The sequence below is a fragment of the Narcine bancroftii genome, chromosome 6 (assembly GCF_036971445.1).
Source record: "Narcine bancroftii isolate sNarBan1 chromosome 6, sNarBan1.hap1, whole genome shotgun sequence".
Lineage (NCBI taxonomy): Eukaryota > Metazoa > Chordata > Chondrichthyes > Torpediniformes > Narcinidae > Narcine > Narcine bancroftii.
Genome location: NC_091474.1, coordinates 78,800,463 through 78,827,197, shown reverse-complemented (window position 1 = coordinate 78,827,197; position 26,735 = coordinate 78,800,463). Strand labels below are relative to the sequence as shown.

Genomic DNA, 26,735 nt, shown 5'->3' with positions numbered 1-26,735 from the left:
CCTTCTTAAATCTAACATTAATCTTTGGGTGATTTGTTCAAGGTGTTAGCTGCCCTGTTAAGTTCAATACTGCACTTGTATTCCCACATTTGTGCAAACCCATGGGTGGAAAGACCTGGGGGTGAGCAAATTGCTGGAGTTCAGCTGAAGACCGGGAAGATGAACCCATTGATGCAAGTTTGGCACCTGTTCCTTTAATTACTTCTTCTTGGGGAATTGAAAGGTACATTAGATAGACTGAACTAGGTCTTAGTCTTTTCAAATTAGGAAGGTTCAAGTCCAGAAATTGACAATGCGAGTAGGTTATGGGTGAGAAGGTTAATAGGGCACATGGGTGTGTTTAGGTGACTTTAGACGGGAGGGGGGGGGGGGCTGCTACTGTGCTGTATCTTTAAATAATTAATTATTAAAATTATTAATAATTAATAATTTAAATAATTAATAATTAATCACTACTAAATTAAGCCAAGCACCAATTTTATAAAGAAGAATACCAAGTGAAGCAAAATGTTTCACAGGCCGAATACAAAGAAGAGGAAAGGTAGAAATCTTCATCAAATCTGAAGTTACGATGAGCTCCCAAGGAGCATTCACTGTGTAGTGCGAGATGTTAAATTCCCTTTTTTTTCTGGCAAAGACGTAAAGAAAATGTTGTATATTTCACTTAAGAGAGCAAAGCCCCCTGAGTGGTGCATGTCCAGTTGATAAATAAGACTGGTTACCACCATATAGTCTGTTTGGTTGCTGGGAGTTACTCTCCCCACATTCTAATCAACCCTTTTCCCACTGGCATCCCAGTTAATTGCCCGCGCAGTGTCCTGGGACAGGAAGCCATTTGTGCTGTTTCTACTCCGCCACCTTTAACCGGGACACTGACTGCTTTTCCACTGAACACAATTCATCTCCCCGTGGATCAGAGTCTACCTTCAAATGGATGGAAGTTGAACTTTTTCCACTGGTTTAATCAGCATGCTGGCATCAGCTGACACCAGGGATATAAGTAGGGACCAAGGCCGACAATCCCCGGTCGTTTGACACCAGCGTGATAATCGTTTTCCTTTTCCACTGGACCCTTAACTGGTTAATTCCCCATTAATTCTTGGGGCAAGGTGACAGTGGAAAACTCTGCCCAGATTCTACCACTCATCTACAAACCATGGCCAGAGAGCAGCGCACACTTCTTTTGGATGTGGGGAAAAATGCTGAAGCAGCCAGAGCACTTAGGCGCATGGTTAGCTTAGTGCTTAGTGCAAGGCTGTTGTATCGCCGGTGACCAGGGTTCGAATTCAGCACTATTTTTAAGGAGTTTGTACATTCTCCCCTGTGTGGGTTTTCTGTGGGGGCTCCAGTTTCCTCCCACCATTCAATACCAGGGGTTGCAGGTCAATTGGGTGTGATTGGATGGTACCATGTTGTGGTGCAAGCTCCATACTGACAGCTCTGGAGTGGAGCTTGAACCTCGGTGGCTGGAGTTGTGAGCTGGGCACTCCATTAGCTGGACCACTGTGCTACCTATACAGTCATTACTGTTTCAGGAGTACAAGTTGGCTGCTGCATCCCTTGGATGTTGATAGGAGTGCACTTTAAATAAAGAGGATGGTTGTCGACTAACCTGTGAAAGATGCTCTGTAAATGAGTTTTTGCATCATGTACTTGCTGGTCTCAGTAGCAGTGATCAAGCAGTGATCGAGAGTACTGCTTATCTCTGCAAAGCTATCCTTCAAAGGGGGATATCTTCCCCATGTATCTCCTCTGAGATATACCCATGTGATTAATTCCTCTCTATTCTCCTGCATGGTGAAGTAAAGCATTCTGCGTGGGGAATTTAGGAATTTTCCGGCCTTGTCAGCAATATTTGCTTCCTACATGGAACCAAACATTCTATTCGCTTTGCAGCCGATTATTTCATTATTGTCAATCATATTTCTAACGGCCATCACAGCCTGATCTGACTTGTCCTCTGGATGGACACCCTGCTTACAACCACCTCTCCTCCTCCTCTTCTCACCAACTAAAAATACTCCTCTTCCGGGAGAAAGGTGGCACAGTTATGGTAGTGGTTAGTGGGTCACTATAACGCTTTCAATCCAGCACTGTCTGTAAGGAGTTTGTACGTTCTCCCTGTGACTTCTTGGATTTCCTCCAGGGGCTCCAGCTTCCTCCCACTGTTCAAAACGGTCTGTATGCTAAACTCAGCGGGGAGGGAGAAGCTTCCAGATTTAGCTGCCAGATTGTATCATAAAGAGTTGCTGATATTGTACATCTGCCTTTTGGGAATGATGAAATATAACGCTAGAAAAGTACAGAAAATGCCCAATAGATTGGACAGTGTAAGTTGAAAGAGAAACGGTGAATGCTTTCAGTTAAGGAGCCTGCATCAGATGTTTCCAGCAGTTTTGGTTTTGATTCAAATTTGCAGCAAATGCAGTTTTTACATTGCCGTTCAGTGAGAGGATCAACACACAAAGTTCTGGAGCAATCTCAATGCCCTAAGTGCTCTGTGATTAGTAAGGGATTCCTTAAGGTGGTGTGTGAGGGGGAAGGGAAGGTTGAGAACCACTGCTCTGGACTCAATTGTTACTGAAATATTTTGTTTGAGAAAAATTGTCATTGGCCCATTTCCTTTGGAGTTATGAAACCGTGCACATAACGAGTCAATGAGGTATGATTTAAATAAACAGTGGTTTTCAACCTTTTTATTTCCACTCATATGCCACCTTAAGTAATCCCTCACTAATCACAGAGCACCTATGGCAGAGGGATTACTTAAGGTGGATGAGAGTTTAGTGGGGCAGTTTGAAAACCACTGATGTAAAGCAACAGACAGTCGACATTTAAGGCTTGACAATATGGAGTTTCCCTCAGTTGTTATCGACAGCATTTGATCACTGCACTGACAAGTTCAGAACTTGCTTTTCGGAGTGTAGATTTAAAGGATCGCCTTGAGTAAACAGAGTTTTTTTCTCCGGGTATTGCATCAATTGCAACTCTCCTCAATTTTAGCCAAGAACTGTGAATGATTGATTTTACATTAAAACCCTCCGAGACTCGCTTATGCAATACCTCTGAGATTCTACTGTTTATATATAAATATAAACAATATTTATTTTTATTATGCATGTGTGTACTGCATATGTATCGAAATGTGGTATGTGTGTTATGCCTGGTATGTTATGTTTTTTGCACCGAGGACCGGAGAACACTGTTTAGTTGGGTTGTACTTGTGCAATTGGATGATAATAAATGTGAACTTAAATATCCAGTTCCTGATCTCATCCCAACAGGTCTGGAACTCCACTGTCTTTCCTTTGCAAATAGAAAATATGATATTCTAAAGGTATATTTTCAAGGGCGGTACGGCGGAACGGTTGGTGTAGCGGTTAGCACAACTCCTTTATAGCGCCAGCGATCAGGAATTAAGTTCAAATCCCGTGCTGTCTGTTAGGAGTTTGTACGTTCTCCCACCATTCAAACTATAGCAGGGGGGTGTAGGTTAATTTGATGTAAATTGGGCGGACTCGCGAGCTGAAATGGCCTGTTATCTTGCTGTAAGTATACATTTTTTAAAAAATTAACTCAGATTCACTCTGTGATGTACAATAACCAGAAGCCAGATGCATAAATTCAGAACATATTTCAGCTCCAGGTAAGAGAAAAAATCTTCCCTTCTCAGAAACAAATTGGTGAATGCTGAGACTTTATATTTGTGTCGTGGTCAATGGAGCTGAGATTGGTGTACTTCCAGAAGATAAGGCAAGGCTGTGGTTAAGCATTTGGACAGATCTGTGGAGCAGTTTTTTACCGAGTGATTTAGTGGCTACTTGTGATGATATATAAAACGTTAGGAGTCACAAAGGCCATTACCCGATCAGGGTGGCAGATTTCTTTTCCTGAGACAGAGGTGAAGAAGGTTTTTGTGACAAGCCAGAGGTTTCATTGGAGGTACCAATGGAACTTAAATTGCCTAGTTGCCAAGTTGGGATTCATACTCATGATCCCAGTTTGATGGATGTAAGTCCAGCAGTTTGATTAAACTCACTGGATCTTGCTGTGTGTAGGGACAAGGATAGTTATGCCATTGTCTGAAACACCCTGTCATCACAAAGTGATGATGGGTGCCATGTTCTCATCGCAATAAGAAGTTGTAATAAATTAGATTGGTATGGATGGGTGATTGATGGTTGGCTGATTGATGGTTGGCTGGGCCACGGGTGTTGAAGGGGCCCATTTTTGTGCTGTATGAGACCATAAAACAGAGGTTTAGAAATGGGCTATTTAGCCCATCGAGACTGCCCACCATTTAATCATGAGCTGGTCCGTTTTCCAACTCAGCCCCACTGTCTGGACTTCTCCCCATAATTTTTGATGCCTTGGCTGTTCTAGAACCTATCAATCTCTGCCTTAAATGTACCCCATGTCCTGGCCTCCAGAACTTCCTGCGGTAACCAATTCCACAAATTTTCCACCCTCTGGATGAAGAAATTCTTCAACATTTCTTTTCTAAATGGATGCCCTTCAATCCTGTTATGCCCTCTTGTCCTAGACTCTCCCACCACGGGAAACAACCTTTCTACATCTACTCTATCCATGCCTTTCGACATTCAAAATGTTTCAGAGATGTTCCCCCTCCCCCCCCCCCCCCACAAATTCTCCTAAATTACAACAAGTACAGGCTAAGATCTATCAAACGGTCCTCATCTCTAACATAAGCACATCCTTTCCTAAATGAGACCCAAACTCTTGACAATGCTTCAGGTGAGGTCTGACTAGTGTCTTTTAAAGCCTCAACATTATATTCCTGCTCTTATATTCTATTCCTCTTGAAATGAATGCCAGCATTGCATTTGCCTTCTTCTCCACTGACTCAACCTGCAAGTTTCCCTTCAAGATCTCCTGCACTAGGACTCCCAGCTCCCTTTGCAACTGGGAATTTTCAAATTTCTCCCCAGAAAACAGGCCCTTCTATTATTTTGCCTAGTTCCACTGACCTGCACTCAGTCCATAGCCCTCCACTCCTGACCCCTCCAATTCATGGACCCATCTAAATTTTTCTTAAATGTTAGAATTGTGCCCGCGTTCGCCACTTCAGCTGGCAGCTCATTCCACGCTCCCACCACCGTCTGTGTGAAGTTCCCCCTAAACTTTTCTCCTTTCACCCTTAACCCAGGGACTCTGGTTTGTATCTCATCTAATTCCAGTGGTAAAAACCTACTTGCATTTATTCTGTCTATACTCATAATTTTGTTTGCCTCTATCAAATCTCCCTTCATCCTTCCACACTCTAGGAAATAAAGTCCTTACCATTTTAACCCTGTAATTGAATTCAATTTAGAAAATAGACTGGCCGTTTATTTCTTCTGCCAAAGTGCATGACCATATACTTGCTGACATTGTATTACATGATGTCCATGTAATCTTGGCCTATAGGGAGTGATGCAGATATTACTGACATTATTCTCCTTGCTCTTTGTTGCATCTCACTGAGTACAAATTGGCTGATGCCTTCTCTGAGTTGCAACAACACTTAAAGACATGCATTGGCTGCTTCTTTTCTTTGGCTTGGCTTCGCGGACGAAGATTTATGGAGGGGGTAAAAAGTCCACGTCAGCTGCAGGCTCGTTTGTGGCTGACAAGTCCGATGCGGGACAGGCAGACACGATTGCAGCGGTTGCAGGAGAAAATTGGTTGGTTGGGGTTGGGTGTTGGGTTTTTCCTCCTTTGCCTTTTGTCAGTGAGGTGGGCATTGGCTGTATTACTGCTTAAAATTAGTAAAACACGAAAGTCTGCAGACACTGTGGTTGAAGTAAAAACACAATGCTGGAGAAACTCAGCAGGTCAAACAAAGATACACAATCAATGTTTCAGGCTTGAGCCCTTCTTCAACGTATGAGCAAAATGTGGGCAGGTGCCCAGCCCAACTCAGCAGGTCAAACAGGGCACTTACATAGCAAAGGTAAAGATACATAATGAATGTTATGTTGGTTATTATCTTGATTATGTATCTTTACCTTTGCTATGTAAGTGCCCTGTTTGACCTGCTGAGTTGGGCTGGGCACCTGCCCACATTTTGCTCATACGTTGATGAAGGGCTCAAGCCTGAAACATTGGTTGTGTATCTTTGTTTGACCTGTTGAGTTTCTCCAGCATTGTGTTTTAATTTTTTTTAAAAACAGTGTACTGCATTTGCGTAGGTTGTGGAAGGTGCCATGTGAAATCTTTCTGTCAAACCGACAGTCAAACTGTCAATGTTTTTAAACTTTTTTTAACCTCTTCAAAACTGGTTTAATTTCTTGCAATCTTTTTAAACACTAAATTATGTTGAAGTTATTTCAAGTGAGGAGATTTGGAATGGACGACCATCAGTCTCCACTCGTTGGCTATTTAATGTGACACCCCACCCCATATTGTGGCTCTAATACTTCTTAGAATGGTAATTACAACCCAGTTACTGCATGATAGCAAATGAACTACTGCTGTACTTTAAATACAGTAAGTTATAGTAAATTTTCAATGGGGAATGCAGATGTTGGAATCTTCAACATAAAGCAAGGAGGAACTCAGTGGGCCAAGGTGCATCTGTGGAGGCAAAGGGATGGTAAGGGCAAGATGCCAACCATCCCTTTGCTTCCACGGATCCTGAGATCCTCCAACACTTGGCTTTTGTTTTGCTCCAGATTTTATCACCTGCAATATCTCCTGTCACCTCCAGCAATTGGTGTTTTGAAATGGATTTTCAATGTCACAGCCTGAAATGGGATTTGGGGGATGGTGGGGGCATTCACAAAACCATGTTGCCTTTTGCAGCAGTACGTGGTGTGCGTGACAGGGCTGCTTAAACCAAGCCAATCGATGAAATGGATATATTGATAGGATAGGCTCAGAGGGATGTGGGCAAGTTTGCCTGAAGGATCTGTTTCCATGCTGTCTGACTTAATGAGCAATGTAGAAACTGGGGCCAAGACATCTGTGTCCTCTGCACGTGGCAAAACTGCTTTGTGGTATTCACGCAAACATTTGTGTGCTAGACCTGCACTAACTGACCCTCACCCCATTATTTTGACTTGGCTGAGCGTAAAAGGATACAAGTGGGTCTGGGAATTAATATACAGATAGAGGGATTAAAAAAGTAAAATGAAAGAGACGAATGTTTAAAGCAGGGCACACAGTGGATGTAAAGAGAGGTGAAGGGAATTACAAGTAGAAATAAATGCCTTCCCCGAATGTAGGATGCACGATGACCTGAACTGTTTGCGATTTACTTTGACGGGACGGATTGAGGTCACCCCAGCCTGATCCTCGCATTTCTCTTTCATGTATTGTCTAAGGTTCCATTTGTGCAGTTGCCAGTGTTTTGCTGTTTGCATTGCCCCTCAACCTGGAGGGACCGCATGTGGCGATTGGCTGCCACGACCTGAAGTCACCTGATGTGTCTGAGATGCATTGGAATTCTCGGCTTGATTTTCCCTTTGTGCCACCTGATGGCCGTTTCTGCTGATTCTCTGTCTCACGGCAGGCTTTCAGAACCACTTGAAATAGACTTATTTGAGAAAAAAAAAATTAATTCATTGATAAGTATGCTCATTTAATTACTTGGATATGTTTTATACAACGGCCATGCATTTTAGGTGACTGGGGCTGTGGTAGTTACTGTGGTAGTTCCTGTGGATTTGAAGGAGGTCTTGACTTGTGATGCTTTGTAAGAAACCTGGGGCTCAGCCGTGGAAAAATCCAGAAGTTGTTGAGTCAGAGTATACACCACAGCAGCGACTCTTGGTTCCTCACCAACCACTGAACCCATTTCTCCACCCCCCCCCCCCCCAACTCCAATTTGGTCTGTTGGCTTCTGGGGCTTACCAGTCCATTGGCTGAGTGGACAGAGTGTGATTATCCAGGTATTGCCGATGCTGGGGGGGGGGGGGGTGGGGGGGGGCAACTCCACTGTGAGGAGGAAGCAAGGTGCATTGACTGTGTCTTCCCAACTTGATAGGAAGGGTGGAAAATTTTGTTTTAAATGTCAGGAAACTGGCACATTGAAGCCTACAAGGGGATGGCAGTGTCTTTCCTCAGTAGTTAGGCAGGTACAGTAAGCAGTTAGGAAGGTAAATTAATCTTTTTTCCAGGGAGTTCGAAGCCTTTCAGAGGAGTGTCTGCTGCTGCTGGATCATTACACTGGTTCCCACTCAGCGAGGAGAGGGTCATGAGTCTGGGACTTACTGCCGCAGACGGCTGTGGAAGCGAGGTCGTTGGGTGTATTTAAGACTAGTCAGGGCATCCAAAGGTTACAGGGAGTGGGAGGATCTGTCAGCTTCTGGTAGAATGGCAGAGCAGCCTCAATGGGCTGATTGGCTACTTCTGCTCCTATATTTTGTAAAATTGGCCCACGCTCATCAGATGTTAGAAGATTAATTCATGCGAGATTCTGAGAGGGTCGGTGATGTGAAATGTAAAGATGTTTCATAGATTCATGCTGTTTGGATGAGGCTCCTTCAGTATCTTGACCAAAGGCATTGTCCCATGGCCTTCTATTCTGTAGGGGTGTAAACATGTTTGGATTACCTGGCTTCATCACACCCCTTAGTTATGAGTTCTCCTGCAGACAGCCTGATGCAATGGAATAGATTGGTCAGTGACTTCCTAAACCTTTCCTAAAATGCTGCCTCTCCTCCAGCACAGCCATTCTCAACCTGTTTTTGGCTATGGACCCCCTTCCCCATGAAACTGTCTTGTTGGTTTCTTCTGTAATTTTCTTCTAATGACTCTATAAACACAATTATTTCAGGCCTTTCAAGTGAAGCAACAGTGATCTACTGCATCCAGTGCTCCTTTTGTGGCCTTCTCTACATTGGAGAGACTGGCAGATTGCTTTGCTGAGCGCTGTTGCTCTGTCCATATTACTGACAGGGATTTCCTAGTGGCCAACCACTTCAGTTTTGTGCCCCACTCCTGTGCTGACATGACTGGCCATGACCTCATGTACTACCTCACCAAGACCACCAGTAAATGGTTTGAAATCCCTCCTTTCCCTTTCCCTTCATTTCTCCCCCTACTTCCCCTTTGCATTCACAGAGCCCACCAACATTTTACATTGGTAAAATTTCAAGCCAGAAATGTTGGTTATGTACCTTTATCTTTGCTATATAAAGTTCACTGTTTGACCTGCTGAGTTTCTCCAGCAGTGTGTTTTTACCTCCTTGAATGTGTTGAGCTGGGCTGCTCCAGGGTAACAATGTTATTCCTGTGCACAAAGAATGCTGCCTTCCATTTATTTTAAGAAAAATGCAGATCCTCTTAAATTAGTTTGGCCAAAATCTCTTGGTAAGCATGCCGAGTTCCCATTGCAGGATGCAGCTGGGGACCCAAAGCAGAAAGAAAGGGATTTTTTCCTTTCATTAGAATATTAGGTTTTTTTGAGAAACCATGTCCTGCTCTGTTTATATTGAGCAAGTGGTTGGGTGTTTGCAGAGAAGCCACTGAATGAAGTTGGGTCAGTGATGATTCATATTTCATGTAAAGGCAAGTACCTGGTCTGTGTCAAACACAAGACCATTTATACTTTGATCCCACAACTGTCACGTCATGGTGAGAATGGACAGAATCTAATACCCTTTTTACACAGAGATCCCACTTAATTGGTGTGTGAATGACTCGTGTTTAAAGCCAGGTCGAGTCGTTCACACTGAACCAAGAAAAGCTGGGGTGGGAGTTGATGTGAGTGATACTTACCTACCTTGCTGGGTAATTACCAGGATGGAAATGACTCCCCATCCCACAGGTAGTGAAGCAGTTAAAAGGCGGTTAATTCCTGTCTTTCAACAGCCATGTAAAAGGGGTAAGAGAGAAGTTGGCAGCCACCAATTCATTGCTGGTTTTGGAGAAGTATTTAACTGGCAGAGACCTCTTCATGGCTTCATTTATTTATGGGGCTGAGCATCAAGCTAATGTTTGAAATAAAGAGCAAGTTTGATGACTGAGTCTATCCTTGTTGGTGTGTTTCTTTGGTATTACATATGGCTGTTGTTTGAAATCCATTTGCCTCTGCATCATCGCTGACCCTGTTGTCAACTGTACAGGTGACTTTATGGAGCTCTACAAGATTCTGCGAGGCATCGATAAGGGACACAACCAACATCTTTTCCCCAGGCGCAGGAATAGCAAACACCAGAGGAAAATTGTACAAAGTGAAGGGAGGAAAGGTTATGGGAGTATTTTTTTATGCAGATTGTGGGTGCCTGGAATGATAGCGGAGGATTAAATAATGGGGACATTTAAGAGACCCTTCGACGGGCACATAGATGAAAGAAAAAGGTGAGGGGGGGGTTTATTATTTTATGGGGGTTTATTATTTTATGGTAGGAACATACAGGTCAGCGCAACATCGAGGGCCAAAGGCCTTGCATTATATACATTGAACGTACAATAGTCCAGCCCAAAAGAAAATTCTTTGAATCTGCAGTATGATTCTTCACTCGATACATGACAAACAGTTTAGAGTGCTTGATCTGTTCGCGGTAATTTGGGAAGGTGTTTTAAGTAGTCTCACTCAGTGCTACAGTAGGAGCTGGTTGTTCTTTTCAAATTTGCAATGTTCCAACCTCATTCATGGTCAAGTGTGGTGGCAAATGGTGGCTATAACACATGTCCATTGTGGAAGCCAAAGGAGAATGGATTAGCTTCTGATAGAATCAATTGGCCTAAATCTTGTGATGAGACATGGAGAGCACAGAGTAATAATGGTAATCAGTATAATGTCCTGATCTCAATGATCTGCTATGTTTGATAACCTCTCAGGCATGCAATGTTGGTTATATTACTGTATCTTCGCCTCCTTTGGACGCTGTGAGTTCCTTCAGTGTTTTTTTTTAATCTAAACTGATCGGTTACTTGTTCAATGTTGAGATTTCATTCTGGGTCTCAAAGGCTAGGATAGTTAAGATTTGAAATGTGCTTTGGAAATCCCAGACTTGGGAAGCTGATCGATCAGTTTCTGCTCTGCCATGACACTCCAAGGATTATGATGAGGAATAGCCTTTTGATCCCATTGTCTGACTGGTGCAGGATCTAAGACAGTGGTACTCAACCTTTTACTTTCCACTCACATCCCACTTTAAGCAATCCCTTACTAATCACAGAGCACTGATAGCATAGGGATGACTTAAAGTGGGACGTGAGTGGAAAGACAAAGGTTTAGAACCACTTATCTAAGATTTCAAGCTAATGTTAAAGAAGTCACTCATTTCAATGCTTTGCTTTGGATTAATATTTTTGTGTAAAATTGTCATTGGTGTTGATGGGAGAGGGATTGATTGATTTTTGTCTCTCTCCCCAGAAAATTTACATCAGATTTGCAAGGTGTGCAGACGTCTCCAACCCTGGTTTAAACAGAAAGCAGCACATACAAGTGATGTTTGGAATCAGAGCAGAAAAGGACTGGTTTGTGGCCCTGTTTTGCAGCCGAGACTGTGTCTGCACATTGCTGTCCTCCATCTTGACAATTCATGGCAGCATGTGCTGGTACAGAATGACTGAGGCACCAAAACATCACTGAGTTTTCAAGAATGGGAATAGATGTTAGCAAGACCGCTGTGCAAACAGGACGATTCATTGCTCAGCCTAGACCAACAACAAAAAAAATCACATGGTCCCACCTGTGACTGACGGAACAACGATGTGAATGGTGGAATCTGCACATGGTGTCAGATTCCAATTGGTCACAAGGCAAATCACATGAGCAGCAAGATGGCACATGCAAGGAAGAGCATGGGGAAATGATGGGAACATCTGTCATGGGCAAAGCAGCAACGGCAGCAGACAACTTGTTTCGGCCAGAAAGCGTAAATAAACAAACACAAATTATCTGATCTGTTTTTAAAAAAAATCTTTTTACTAAATTTTAATTGACAAAATTTCACAAGGACGATGGAAAGAACCCACGGCACCTGCCGTATCATGCAAAACCATTGATTGTCATACCTTGGCTCATTCTAGACATCCTTGTAGCACTTTAGAGAAAAAGTAAGTAAATATTCTAGGTAAGTTTTACAATTTTCTTAAACTATCACATTTTGGTCTCACTCTTTCACTGTCACTGTTTGACTGCACAGTAACATCTGTTGACAAAACAGTGTCACTGAAAGGCAATTGGTAGCTTTTTGAACACACACTCACTGGCAAACCCATGCTATAGAATAGTGATATCAGAACTATTAAATTTATCTATAAAGTTTGCTTAACTGCAATGGGGAAAATAAAGTAACTGTATAAATCTTCCTAAAAAAAATGTGTAAAAGTGGACAGTTACACAAAATGTGCTTCACAAATAGTAACTGTGGAATGAATTGACTTCCATTATATAAAAATATCTGCAACATGATCATTTCTGTCAACATTCATGTTACTAAACCAATCCTAGAAAGTTATTGCGACTTTTCTTTCATCTAAGAAAATATAAATTTTGAAAAAGTGGCGTCAGTTCCCGGGAAGTACAAGATGTAACAGTCAAATCAAAGAGTTAATGCTTTTCTGTAGCTGACTAAATGCTATTCATTTCCCACACCAATCCCAATAGTTTTCGCTGCGTCTGCACTAATAGTATTAATTGGTCACCATGTGATTAATTTAAAATAAATCAACCCCATTTCCAAGATGGGAACAGATGTAGACTTCACTTGGCTTTTGAAGAGACACACCATCTTATTGCTTAAGGTGACAAAAAAATCTTGCCCCTTTCTGAACTCTGATGCCATGCATTAAAATAATTATTATGGTGCTCTGTGTGAGCTATCAAACATTAAATAATTGCTACAAATAATGATTCTTTTTAGGTTCCTCTGGTTTGTTGCTGTTGTGCTGCGGGAGATGGATATGGTAATCTGTTGACAAACGCATGCATGTCGACAAACATGTGCAGACATATATGATGTGGTCTGTAACAAAGGGAAGTTCTGCTCTGGGGGATGGGCAAAGATGGACAGTCACAAACATTCTCTGTCATCATTTAGCATGGTCATAGCAAGCTCTTTCGTCAATCACATACTTCTGCTTTTCCCGGGGATCCCTTGTCTTGTTGCGATTTAGGCGGTTGGCAGAAGATGGGATGGAGTGCACAGATGAGCTTTTCTTACTGGAAGAGTGAGAGGAATGGGACGAGTGTGATACACTGCTGCGGGACTGGCCAGCATTGTGGTCAAATTGCATCAAGCAGAAGATCACATCCGTTGAGAAAAGTTCAAACTCGTAGTGTGGATTTGCAATCACGTATCTGCAAAGGAAAACGATCGATGGCAGCATTAAAAATAGATTTGGCAAATGGATATTTTTGAGCTTTACTTATAAGTATGTCTACAAGCTATCTGGATTTGTGTGGCAAGAAAAGAAATATCACTGTACAACAAAACCCCTGGTATCTGGCACCTATGGGGATTGGTAGATGCCAGATAAGTGTATTTTCCGGTTGCTTGAACAATACCAATCTAAAACTTACCTTGATTTCTGCTTACCAGACAAGTCTAATACAGGAAAGAAAACCCCCGTCATCCAGGATTCAAGCAACTGGCAAAAAAATAAATAAAATAAATAGGAATTGCGGTTAAACAATGTAATATTGTAAAACACTAAATCTTTGGTGAAGTGCCTTGGTTGTGCTTTGCTCGCAATTGGGGTAACCTTTTTAAAGAGTCTTCTTATATCAAAGTGGCTTTATCTGTAAAGTTGGTGAAGGGGAGGAACCTGTAGATGCTGTGATGGTAAAATGTTTTCAGTTTATGTATTCATGCAAGTGAAGTTTGTTCGGAGTCAGTGAAGTATTTTTGTCTTCTGAATGGTTTATTCTTAATGCAGGTGTATTCATTAGGCATTGTCTGAGTAAGTTTCAACCAACTGGAAAATACACCTATCCAGGATCTATCAATTGGATAACAGGGGTTTTACTGTATATAGAGATACTGTGATGAATCCCACCTGATACGTGGATTGGCAATCTAATAGTGAGGTGTGCCAATTTTAAACCTGCATATGTTTGACCTTTTATTTTTATTTTGCTGGTTGCTTGAATTCTGGATAAGAGGTGTTTCATTTGCAGCATGTATCCCCATCTGGAGTCTTCACAAGACTAAGTCATTCAGGTAAGAGTGAGAGAATGAATGTGAAAGAGTGTGTGAACATGAGTCACATTCTTACACTCATTCCCTCAAACACTCTCTCTGCTTCTATCCAGCAGCCAATTGATGGTCCATCCACTGCCCATTAAGGACCTCACTGATGTCCATGTAAACAACGCATCTACTGCTGCAACATAGCAGGATGAGAATCTTATACAGGTAACATCAGATCCAGTAATGTACTTCTCTATATTTTCTGTACCTTTAATAACTTAATATATTTCCTATTCTTGCATCACCACATCTGGTGATTTCTCCGAATCTGATCTTAACCGGCATCTTGTTACATGACAAGTCCTGAATTGCTCACTGATGCTGCCTGACGTTCTGGAAGTTTTGAGCACTTTCTGTCTTAATGTCCAACTCCTCATCCCTTTTTGAGTTCAGAAACATTGCCTCTTTCGCCCAAAGGTACTTAAATTAAAAGTACTTTGGTATGTCCTCAGTTGGTGAATACATCTCCTCTCTACAGTTTCTGCCAATTTCAGTACCTTTTAATCCAGGTGTAACTTGGAATTCAAAGAAGGTTTGTACCACTTACCGCTTGGTACACTGATTGTGTGTACGAAGATGTGCATCTCTCAATCGGTAAATTCCAAAGCAAAGCATATTGTAGGTTTTCAAAGCCTTGCAGAACAGGTCTCCATAACAACCACCATCCTGGGGCCAAAAATAAGATGGAAAGCATAACAGAACTTTCATCTCCCAGAATATTGCACAGAAATATGTCAAATTCAAAGCATGTTTTAAATACTTCCCTGCAATGCTGGGGTGACCTGATAGAAAGTTACAAGGAACATGAATGCCAGAACATTTACAAAACAATATTTATATAGAAATACTTGTCCTGTATGTGTATAATGTCTCCATCTTTTTCCCATGGTAAATATGTCAAATACTGGAGAGTACAAAGGGTGGGTGTAAGTGTAAAAGAGATGTGCAAGGATAGTTTTTGTGGGTCCCTGGAACAGGCTACCAGGGGCAGCGGTAGAGAAGAGCGCAGACAATATGGAGAGACACATATGTAGTTTAATTTAGCAACACATTCTGCACAGTTAACATGGGTCTGTGACACAATATAACCTCGGTGAGATGGTTTCAGTTTTAAAATTCTTAACCAAACCAGATATTTCTATTCCATCAGAGTCCTTTGAAAATTCCATCAATTTTCAAACAACTCCATGGAAGTGACAATACTACTCAAGTGGCCCAAGTGGCCCATTTGAAGAGTCTCACCTGGACCACTCTGCCTTTCCCTCCAGCAACTAATACCTGTACTCTACCATCCAATCATTTTCCACTAATGCTCCAGTTTGCTCTCACATCCCAGATTGATACGTTAATAGGCCACTATGAATTGCCGCAAGTAATGTGACAGAAAATAGTTTTTGGGAGATAAATTGGGAAAGGTTTGTTCGAGAACGTCACATACAAACACTTTAAAACAGATCTTATTTGAAATACTGGAGCTCATGCTAGACATGTTGGCTCCAGAGCCTTTGCAAGAGCTTTGAAGTGCTCAAGAGACTTCACTAATGGATTGTTGTTTACAAAAGGCAATAGATGAAAGATCTTGTTGGAGTCACTTCTGTCTGGAAGAGAACTTGCTGTTCTAAGAGGGTCAAGTGGTTTTGCAAGCAGAGAGAGATCACTTGTACAATGTTGCAGAAGCAGATGGCAAGCTTATGGAAAGGCCATTTGTAAGATGGCCTGGTCAAAGCCCTTGTGGTTCATGCAAGAGGAGAGGACTGGCTGTCTAATGTTTCACTTGGAATAAGAGAAACAAAAAGGAACAACAATTCCCTCTCTGAAAACTGACATGAACCTGATCACTTACCTTACAAGCACCAAAGCCTGGTGAACTTTATAAATGTTACATTCTGTGTACAGTATAAGAATTGCCTGCAACCAGTGAACTTGGAGGAATGAGAAGTGAGATTAGACTGTGAACCAAATAACTTTTCTGAACTTACACACACATTACATACAAGTGCACTTAGAAAGGGGTTAAGTAAGGTTAGTTAAGTCAATAGTGATATGTTAAAGTATGATTCTATTTTCATGTTTAAGTAACCATTTGTCTTGATGAATATCTATTGCTGCTGGGTTTTGGAAGTCCTCTTGGCTCGTAACATTAAACATAAGAAATAGATGTAGTCAAGCCTGGTCCACCATTCAATAAGATCATGGCAGATCTGATGATCGGCTCAACTCCACCTACCTGCCTTTCCCCTTATTTCCTCAACAATGTACAAATCTATTCAATCTTGTCTTAAATATATTCACTGTGGTCACCTCCAGTGCTTCAATGGGCAAAGAATGCCATAGATTGATCCACCACCCTCTGGTAAAATCAGATCCTCCTCAACTCCATTCTAAATCTACTACCCTGAATCTTATGTCCCCTAGTCTCGTCTCCCCTCCTCCCAATAGGAACAACTTAACTTCCTCGATCTTATCTTTGCCTTTCATAATTTTATACTTTTCTAGAAGGTCCCCACTCATTCTTCTGAACAATTGATTGGTAGACTCTGGTGAGAAATAAAATGATTTACTGAAGGGCGGTGGAAATGTAAAATAAATGAAGGAAAGAAGAAGGTAAAGGTAGTTGGTAACAAAAGGCGTATGTGTGGAGGACATTCTCTCAAGTGCATATATTTTAATGCAAGGAGCACTAAGACATGGATTGACACATGATACTGTGGCCATCAGAGAAACTTGCTTGCAAGAAGGGCATGTTTGGCAAATAAATATTCCAGGATTCCATTGTTTTCTGTATGTTAGAACGGGGGGTGGGGGGGAAAAGGTAGAGGAGTTGCATTGCTTATTACAGCAGTCCTGAGGCAGGATGGTTTGGTGGCATTGTAATTGAGGAATGGCAGAGGCATGAATACATTAATGGGGGTGTATTATAGACCACCAAATGGGCTGAGGGAATTAGAGGAGCAAATTTGTAAGGAGATTGCATATCTGTGTAATAAACACAAGGTAGTAGTTGTGGGAGATTTCAACTTTCTGAACATAAAGTAGGAGTGCTGGAAGGTGTTTGTTCAGAGATCATTACGTAGAAAAACTGACTCGAGGGGGGGCAGGATTGGAGCTCCTATTAAGGAACGAGATAGGTCAGGCGACAGAGGTTTGAGTGGTGGAACACTTTGAGTCCACTGGTCACAATACTATTAGTTTTAGGCTACTAATAGAAAAGAATAGAGATGGGCCAATGGTTGAGATTCTTGATTGGAAGAAAGCAAATTTTGAGGGGATGAGAAAAGATTTGGAGGGTGTGGATTGGGATATTTTCAATCACTACCCAACGACTTGGCCACCACAGCATATTCCAGACGTTCACCACTCTCTGGCTGTTGCAATATATCCAAACTGATGTATTTTCAGTGCCACCAAGCTTGAAGGTCATTATCAGTAACAAAAAGGACCTTTTAAAAAAAAATTATTCGCTGCAAGTTTTTCGTATTGTCACGCACAACCAATGCAAAATACTTCCCATGGTTTGGTCAAACAGCCACGATAGTAGTGAACTGTTTCTCTATTATCTGCATTCTATTTATTATACATTGTAAAGCGCTGAGCATTACAGAGTGTTGAACTGGGTTACTGCCCACAAGACTGAAAGCGCAGAGTCAGAAATGACATGATTGTTGAAGTACTCTGGGTTAATGACTATATATCCATTAATGTCATTTTCAAATGTTCTCTTGACTGAGACCTTTGTGATGCTCTCATTTTCCATGGGATTGAATGATGATTTGATGGGAGAGAAATTAAAAACCAGTAATCCACTGTGCTGCAATTGGCACTTAGATGTTCAATTCACAAGAACCATTTTTGAGTGCATTTACATTTTAATGCCTTTCCACATGGAAGAAAGCATGAATTCCCCCCCCCCCCCCCCCCCCCCGGCACTGTAGATCCTGCAGACTCTAAAATGCCTCCTGAATTTGATTTAAAATAGTCCCAATTTTTGCATTTCAATAAACAAATCTCTCACCTCTTGTGAAACTACTTGAACAGTTGTGATACTTAAAACTCTCAGGCTTCGTGATTTATGGACATTCCCTAAACATGAAAGAACTCCAGTCATGCCACATCAAGGGTGTATTGTACCAGGCACAGGGCGACAGAAGTATAGACAGTACAAATATCTGCTTTACCTCCATTCCACTCATACGTACTTGCAACTGTTCCATGAAGGGGCCATGGTATGATGACTGTCGCAAGCTCTGCAAATGGCGAGTAGAATACATGCTTTTCTACAGTACAACACTGTTCCTGCTTCACCACACCTCCCCCTGGCCACTGAGTATTCCATTCAGCAGCAGAAACAATGGGGTTTAAACGCAGGCACTGCATCTCATGATAGCCTTGCCTTACAGAACTGGTGCATCTCAGACGGAGACCACAGCAGATCTGTTTCCAATCTTCACTTCCCTCAGCATGCAGAGGTTCATCAACCTCATCTCAACTCATTGACTGAACAACAACAATTTGCTCAGGTAGAGAATCTGAATCAAAACATGCCTTCACCCACAGCCAACTCAGGATAAGGGATTGACCCCAGTGAAGTGTAACCTTTCCCTGTAATTCAGTTCCTCAAATCCCCGCAACATCCTCGTAAACCTTTCCTGTACTTCCACACAATACTTCCAATTTGACTTCATAATGTCTTATACAACTTCACCATAACATCCAAACTCATATTCTTAGGTTTATGAAGGTCTAAATTCTTTTTACCTGTGATGCTTAGAGCCTTACAATACAGAGGCAGGGCCTTAACAGCTCCAATGTTGGCTGAGGCACCACCATCTCGAAAGGAACACCATACGCAAAGCCCTTTCCATTCCTGCCAAGGTCCAATCCAGGCAAAATTCAATGTAGATGGATGAACTAACAAATGCGTCCATTGTTCACAGCAGAGGCTCAGAGTATCCTCGAGCTCTCTTCAGCAACCTCAGAACTCACTCAGGATCAAGCTTGAGACATCACAATGTCGTAGAGCCTACTGCACAATAGGGTGGTAAATCTGTGGCCACATTTGTTGCTCCATTCAACTGTTAAAACAATGAGCTTTAAACACAGATGCTGCATCTAACGAGAGCCTTGCATTACAGAACTAGAGCATCATAGCACATAAGAAGACAGAGCCCACCCAGAGACCACAGCAGATCTGTTTCCAACCTTCACCTCCCTTTAAATTTGGACATCCAGCACAGTAACAGGCCATTTCAGGCCACGAGTCCGTGCCACCCAATTACACCCCAGAGAAAACCCACGCAGGCACGGGAGAACGTACAAACTCCGCACAGACAGCACGGGCTGGCACAGTAAAGGCAAATCATTGGAGTAGAGAATTTGAAAAGGTCTTCATCTTGGTCACAAACAGTCAACCCCTTATCCCAGCATGGGTGAAGAGATTCTCCCCTGTCCTGGATTCTATAGTTTAAGGAAAATAGCATCACAGCCAGTATACTTTAATGAAATCACCCTATGTCTTTTTCCTCAACCTCCAATCAGTTCAGGTTCAACAGTCTTAATCAGCTGACAATCCCCTAATTTCAGGGATCAATTTAATTACTCATTGCACGCACTTTTTAATGGGCAGGATTCCAGGCATAGTGGGACTGACATCATATAAAGTGCACCTTATAAGTGAAGTTGCATTGTAAGGAGAGACATACAGCTTAAACAGCTACAAGTAAGGTATTTTTGTATCTGAGTTGACTCAATTAAATGACAAAAATACTTTCTTCCAGACCAGTGGTTTTCAAATTACCCCTTAAATCACATTCCATCTTAAGTAATCCCTATGCCATAAATGCTCTGTGATTAGTAAGGGATTGCTTAAGGTGGGATGTGAGTGGGAAAGGAAGGCTGAAAATCACTGCTCTCGACCCAAGTGCTAATGAAATATTCTGCTTGAGAAAAATTGTCTTTGGCCCATTTCCTTTGGAGTTATGGAACCATGCACATAACGAGTCCATTAGGGACGATTAGAATAGTGGCTTTTTCTTTCCACTCACATGCCACCCTTAAGTAATCCCTTATTCATCACAGAGCACTTCTTGCATAGGGCATTTGAAAACCACTGCTCCAGACAGAGTAAATGTAGAAAGGCTCTTTCCACTGAGGGTAAGTGAGATCCAAACCAGAGGACATGGGTTAAGGGTAAAAGAAATGTTTAGAGGGAACATGAGCTCCCAGCAGAAGTGATCCACATGTGGGGCTCAACTTCAATTTTTAAGAAGAATTTGGACAGGTACATGGATTGGATGGGTATGGAGGACTATGGTCGGGTTGCAAGTGAGTGGGACTAGGAAGAATAATAGTTTTGCATGGGCTGAATGTCTGTGGTTAATGGTTCTCAGATGATGAAGGGTTCACTGAAAAACTATTGCTGAACAGAACTGAATTTGAATCACCAAATTTATATCCTATGTGTGTTATCTAATTTACCAGAAAAAATATTGTAATCTTCAAATAGAGTTATAAATGTGGACTGAAGGGAGGTAGAGAATAATTTACCCAGTGGGCTACAATGACAGACAGTCCTAGGATCCGATCTTACAAGATTCTCGTTGGGAGAGAAGTGTTCTGCTGATTGGATTAGTTAATGCAGCTTTGCAATACTTGAAAGTTCAATGTATTGGTGATTACTCATTTAAAGTGACCAACTTCTCTCTGCTTTTTTCTGAATCAGGATGTCAAGTGGTCTGACAGTGTTTGGAAACACTCCACAGAGGGGAAATGTTTAACAAAATGGTTCTTTGTGCATCTTCTCCCTCCTCAGTGCTGGGCTTGCTGCTTTTAACTCATGGTCATTAGCACAGAACACTACAACACAGAACTAGGCCCTTCAGCCTGTCTAGTTTGTGCCCAGCTATTATTCTGCCAAGTTCCAATGACCTGCATTTGGTCCATAACCCTTCCTCCCATCCATGTCCACATCCGCATTTTTCAAAATGCGGTCAAAATGGAGCCCTCACTCAATACTTCACCTGGCAGCTTTTTCTATACTCTGCTTGAAGAAGTTCCCTTTAAACATTTCCCCTTTCACTCTTAAACCTTGCCCTCTCCCTCTTGACTCATCTACCCTCAGTGGAAAAAGCTTGCTTTAATTATTCACTCTATGCCCCTCATAGTTCTCTACACCTCTATCAAATTTCCACTCAATCTTCCAGCAAATAAAGTTCAAACCTGTTTAACCTTTCCCTGTAACTCAGTTTGTCAAAAGTACTGTCAAAAGTGGAAATTTGCTCTGTACTCTTTTCAATCTTATTGATAACTTTTCTGCAGTTAAGTGATCAAAATTGCTCATATTTGACCTCACCATAACATTCCAACTCCTATACTCAATACTTTGACTTATGAAGGCAAACATGCCAAAAGTTCTCTTTACGACCCTATCTACCTGTGAAATTTAGAGCCTTACCGTTTAGGAGCAAGACCTTTCTGGCTCCTATGTTGGCTCAGGCACCACCACCTCCAAATGAACACCACAGTCAAGGCCTTCCCATTCCTGCCAAGGTCTAGTCCATGCAAGATTCAATGTGGATGGATAAACAGAGATCACAAATATGCCCATTCTTCACCGCAGAGGCTAAGAGAATCCTCTCAATCACTGCAGCAGGAAGATCTGCATTCATTCAGGTGCAAACTCAGGACATCGCTTCATGCCAAGGAGCTAACTGCACACTGGACAATAGGGTGGTAAATCTGTGGAAATTGTTGCTCCATTCAAACGTTAGACCATGGGCTTTAAACACAACCTTGCATTACAGAACTGGTGCATCTTACCACATGAGAAGATAGAGTCTGCCCAGAGACCACAGCAGATCTGTTTCCAACCTTCATCTCCCTTCACATGTGGAGATTCGTCAACCCAACTAAACTCACTGACTGAACACCAACAATCCACTGGGGTAGAGAATTTGAAAACAAAACATCATCTTCATCCAAAATAGTCAACCGCATGTCCCAACATGGACAAGGGATTGACCTCAGTGCTAGATTCTCACACCTAATATGTGCACATTATACAATGTTGGTCACACTATGCCTAGAGACCTGCCCTCTTTTCATCTTATTTCCCATTTTAGAGGGCGTGTATAGAGTCATTAAAGTGTTGGCTGAAATTAGGAGCTGCCAGCTGAGGAAACTGTTGGACCTGAACTGATTGGAGGTTGAGGAAAATACCTTGAGCAGGCCAGGCCATAGGGTATTTTTAAGGAAGAGATTGATAGGTGCTTGATAAGCCTGGGAACCATTGGTAAGGGGAGAAGGCCGTGGAAAATTGGATCAGCTCATGTCTGAATGGCCTATTTCTGATCCAGTGTCTTATAGTCAAATGAAACGTCTGGTAGTATGGACATAAGCGGTCTAAATGAAGGCATTTTCCCCTACACCTGCTGCTCAACCCACTGATTTCATCCATTGAAGAGGGCCATGCCCTCTTTACACTATTACCATAAGGTACAGAAGCCTGAAGATGAGCACCCAGTGGCACAAGGACAGCTTCTTCCCCTTTGCCATCAGATTCCTGAATGAATAATGAACCACATGTTCATGGCAATAAATTCTGATTCTTTGCTTCTGGTTGTACTATAGATGGACCACTAACTGAGCTGAATGATAGCCATTTATACCTCAAACTGTGTCCTTATAAAATACACCTGAAGCTCTGGGTACACTTGATCTTCTTACCCACGCAAAATTCTGTCATCGTATGGTGGAGAGAGGGAGGGCAATTAAGAAATGACCCACAATGCAAATAGTACAATTGGATTATTGGAGTTATTACTGACAGCAGGTTATATTGACTCATTCCTGAACGACGTTGCCTCTGACATGTAAAGTGGCAAGCAAAATATGTCCAGCCCTCTCTGAATATGTAGCATCTTTAACAGCACAATACAAGCCCTTCAGCACTCTATGTTGTGCTGACCTATATATTCCTACCAAAAGAAAACAGATCCTTCCTACCTCGTAACCCTCTATTTTTCTTTCACCCATGTGTCTAAGTGTCTCTTAAATGTCCCTATTATTCCAGCTCCCAACACCACCCCTGGCAAAGGATTCTCTCTGTGTTTAAAAAAAAACCCTGATGTCTCACCTAAACTTCCCTCCCTTCACTTTGTACAGATGTTTGCTCTTCCCGCCCTTGGAAAAAGACGCTGGCCGTCCATCTTATCTATGCCTCAGAATCCTCTTATCCTTCTTCATTCCAAAGAGAAAAGTCTCCTCTGGTAAAGCTCCTCTGCACCTGCTTCTTACTTTGGCTGGCTGAATCAAATCTGATGGTTTTCCCAGTCTGTTTGGGGGAACGCACTGATCTTTCTCGTTCTGGGTCCTATCCACATTCCCAGCTGAGAATGGCCACTACAAGGCCCCATATTCAATCACCAATAAGTTTTATGTAACTAATCTGTTCATGACCCACACCCAATGAAGTTACAGAAAATTCAAACAGTATATATAATGATCTATTGCAGGGGTGGGCAACCTTTTCATTTAGACAAACAGCAAGGTAACAGGCCATTTTCGCCTATGATTATGTACGAGGGGGTGTAGGTTAATTGGGTGGTATGGATGGCCTGTTACTGTGCTGTGTGTCTACATTAGAGGTTGCCCACCCCTGACTGTAGTGCTTTTTGTCTTGAATCAAGCCTATGTTGACAAGATGCTGCAGAGGCAGTGTTACATAAGATACAGGCACTTAGAGTCATGGAGTTGTACAGTGGAGAAACAGTTCCTTCAGACCAACCTCTTCATGCTGACCCAGATACCTACGAGTGCTAGTCCCTTTTGCATGCATTAGACATGTATCCCGATACTTCTTCCTGTTCAAGGGACCTGTTCAAATGCCTTTTAAATGTTGCAATTGTACCACATTCATTTCAGTCCAAAGTTGGAACAGCACACCAGCCAGATTCACCTTACCCCGAGATCCGCAAAGGGGCCGTCGTACAAGGCCAGCTGCGCCACCCGACACCTGTCCCTGTTTGCAAGCGTTTGGGGAGTGCTGTAGCCACCTCGCAGGGCATTTTCTTCGGCCAGCATCGACTCCAACTCTGGAGTGGCTCCCCCTGTTACTAATGTCCGTATCAGAGTCAGGATATTGTCATTGAAGTACGTCTGCAGAGATAAAACAATAAAACAAACTCTTTAAGTGAACACGATTAAAGTCATCACTGAAGAAATTCAAATTATGCTTTTGGAGGACTTTGTGCAGTTAAAACTAGTCTGTTGTCACTTCAGATGTTTTATCCAGGAAGTGAAAAGACAGCAGACTCCAATTACTCTGTTTTAGTTGCATGTTCCATTAGGTCCTTTCACTATATATCTTTTCCTAACACAAAAAATTCAGGTCAGTTTTGTTCTAAAGGGCAGAAATTGCAATGATTAATTCCCTTTATAATTGGTGTTAGTGGCAATGCAAAGTCTCCCTCTCTCAATGTTAACTTCACAACCTATACGAGGCTGGGGAAAAGGCAGAATTAGAGGACTCTGGACAGGTTTAAAGCCCACGCTAGCTAGAGTGCCTTTTTTCCTCATCACTGACTCAGCTGGGAGCAGGCTTGATGTTGAGAACATCACTGCACATTGCCACGAGTATCCTCTGGCTGTCCTTCAATGTGATCACATCCTATATCCCTACTACAGGAAATGACAGAAATCAGGCTTAAGTATGTATTAATTAAACATTTTGATTTTTAAAACATAAATGCACGATGAAGATAAAGTCCCAGGTGGTCTTGTTTAAAACACTAGTGTGTGCAGGCAAGCAGAGTTCATTAGGTGAAGGCTCCTTCAAGATGATAGCTTGCCAGCTTCGATAACCACTCTGTGCTGTCAGGTAAATTGGGATGTTATGGTGAAGTTGTCTAAGACATTAATGAGATCAAATTTGGAGTATTGTGGGCAGTTCTAGTCACCAAACTATAGGAAGGATATCACTAAGATCGAAAGAGAGCGGAGAAGATTTACTGGAATAATGCCGGATCTTCAGGAGTTGAGTTGCAGGGAAAGATTAAACAGGTTTGGGACTTTATTCCTAAGAGTACAGAAGAATGAGGGGAGATTTGATAGAGATTTACAAAATTATGAGGGTAATAGACAAGAGTAGGCTCTTTCCACTTAGATTAGGAGATAAAAATGCAAGAGGATAAAGCTATAGGCTAAAAGGGGAAAGTTTGGAGGAACATTAAGGGGAACTTCACTCAGAGAGTGTTGAGAGTGTGGAACAAGCTGCCATCTGATGTGGTAAATGTGGGCTCACACTTTAGTTTTAAAAATAAATTGGATAGGTACATGAATGGGAGACATCTGGAGGGTCATGGAATGGGTGCAGGTTACTGGGACTATCAGTTTCGGTACAGACTCAAAGGATCAAATGGCCTGTTTTCTGTGCTGTTGTTCTCTATGGTTTATAGGGTGGACAGTTCAGAGAGAGATAGAGGGGATAGTTCACAGAGAGGGTGGTGGGGCAATGGTTCATGGAGAGAGAGAGAGTTCTGAGAGAGGTTCCAGTGGGTTGGGGTTGAAGTTGTGTGTTCTCCCTACAGGAGGCCTGAGGACCCTCAAGGATCTGGAAGCAGCACTGGAAGCAGGTTCAGTGTTCCATCTCCTCAAGACTAGTGAAATATAAATAAAATTTTTTAAAAGACTAGCGAGAGGGACTGCAAACAAACTGCACCACTGACCTCAGACACCATACAGTGCATTTCTTCAATAGCCAACCTACCCTCTCCAAAAATAAGGACTTGTGTCCCACGTTCTTCAGGTCTGTGTTTACACATCCTCCCCTGATTTAACAATGCTGACAATTTGTTCGGATGAGATGACACATTCATATTCCATGGGTACACCTTGAGTTTAGGTGTGAAGGTACATCTTTAAACAATGGGGGAAGATAGTGTGACAATCATTCATACAGCAATGTCCCATAGCAGATATCTTCAAATCTGATTATTAATTCCATCTGCCTCGTCCACAATCATTGATCTCCTGTGGGCCCTTCAATGGGTCCTCCACACTGGCCTCTCTACTGTCAGAATCCTGGTCATCTGATCAAGAAGCCCGTCAGGACCATGTCCAGTGGAACTTCACTTTGCACTGTTATCTCTCAATCTTACCAATAAAAGATTCAGATTTCAGACTTATTGTCAGAGTGGATACATCACAACACGTACAACCCTGAAATATTTTTTCCTGTAAGCAAGGCAAAATTACCACATAGGTAGTGCAAAAAAATGTAAACAAATAAAGAAATGTAAACAAACTTACTCTGCAATACAGAGAACAAAAGTCAATGAAGTGCCAAAGAGCCCTTGGTTAAGGAGTCTGATGATGGAGGACTGTGATGCAGTCGGTCAGCACACTTTCAGGTCAGGTATCAGGTATCATTCATTTGTCTCAATTAACACCATTAAAACCGAGATAATGCTCCCCTGACCCAGTACAAAAGCTGCCTAACAGCACAATGCAATATACCATCAATTTTCAGAAACCAGATAATGGCACAAGGAGGCAGGCTACAGGTTTCCACCACACATCTATAGAAATTTG

The 26,735-nt window shown here is 42.1% G+C and overlaps 1 protein-coding gene across 5 annotated transcripts in view; it reads right to left on the bottom strand.

Annotated features, from left to right (window-relative positions):
- Positions 1-26,735, bottom strand: part of kcnma1a (potassium large conductance calcium-activated channel, subfamily M, alpha member 1a) — a 743,259-nt gene that overhangs the window by 9,096 nt on the left and 707,428 nt on the right. For 2 of the 5 annotated variants that reach the window (XM_069885461.1, XM_069885463.1), the window contains 3 exons: positions 24,108-24,302; positions 14,698-14,816; positions 11,861-13,258 (listed from right to left, as the gene is read on the bottom strand). In XM_069885461.1, the coding sequence (XP_069741562.1) occupies positions 12,991-13,258; positions 14,698-14,816; positions 24,108-24,302 (582 nt within the window). In that variant the 3' untranslated portion in view covers positions 11,861-12,990. Of the gene's footprint in view, positions 1-11,578; positions 11,581-11,860; positions 13,259-14,697; positions 14,817-24,107; positions 24,303-26,735 lie in introns of those variants that run through there. The other 3 variants (XM_069885464.1, XM_069885465.1, XM_069885462.1) reach the window with 3 other exon arrangements.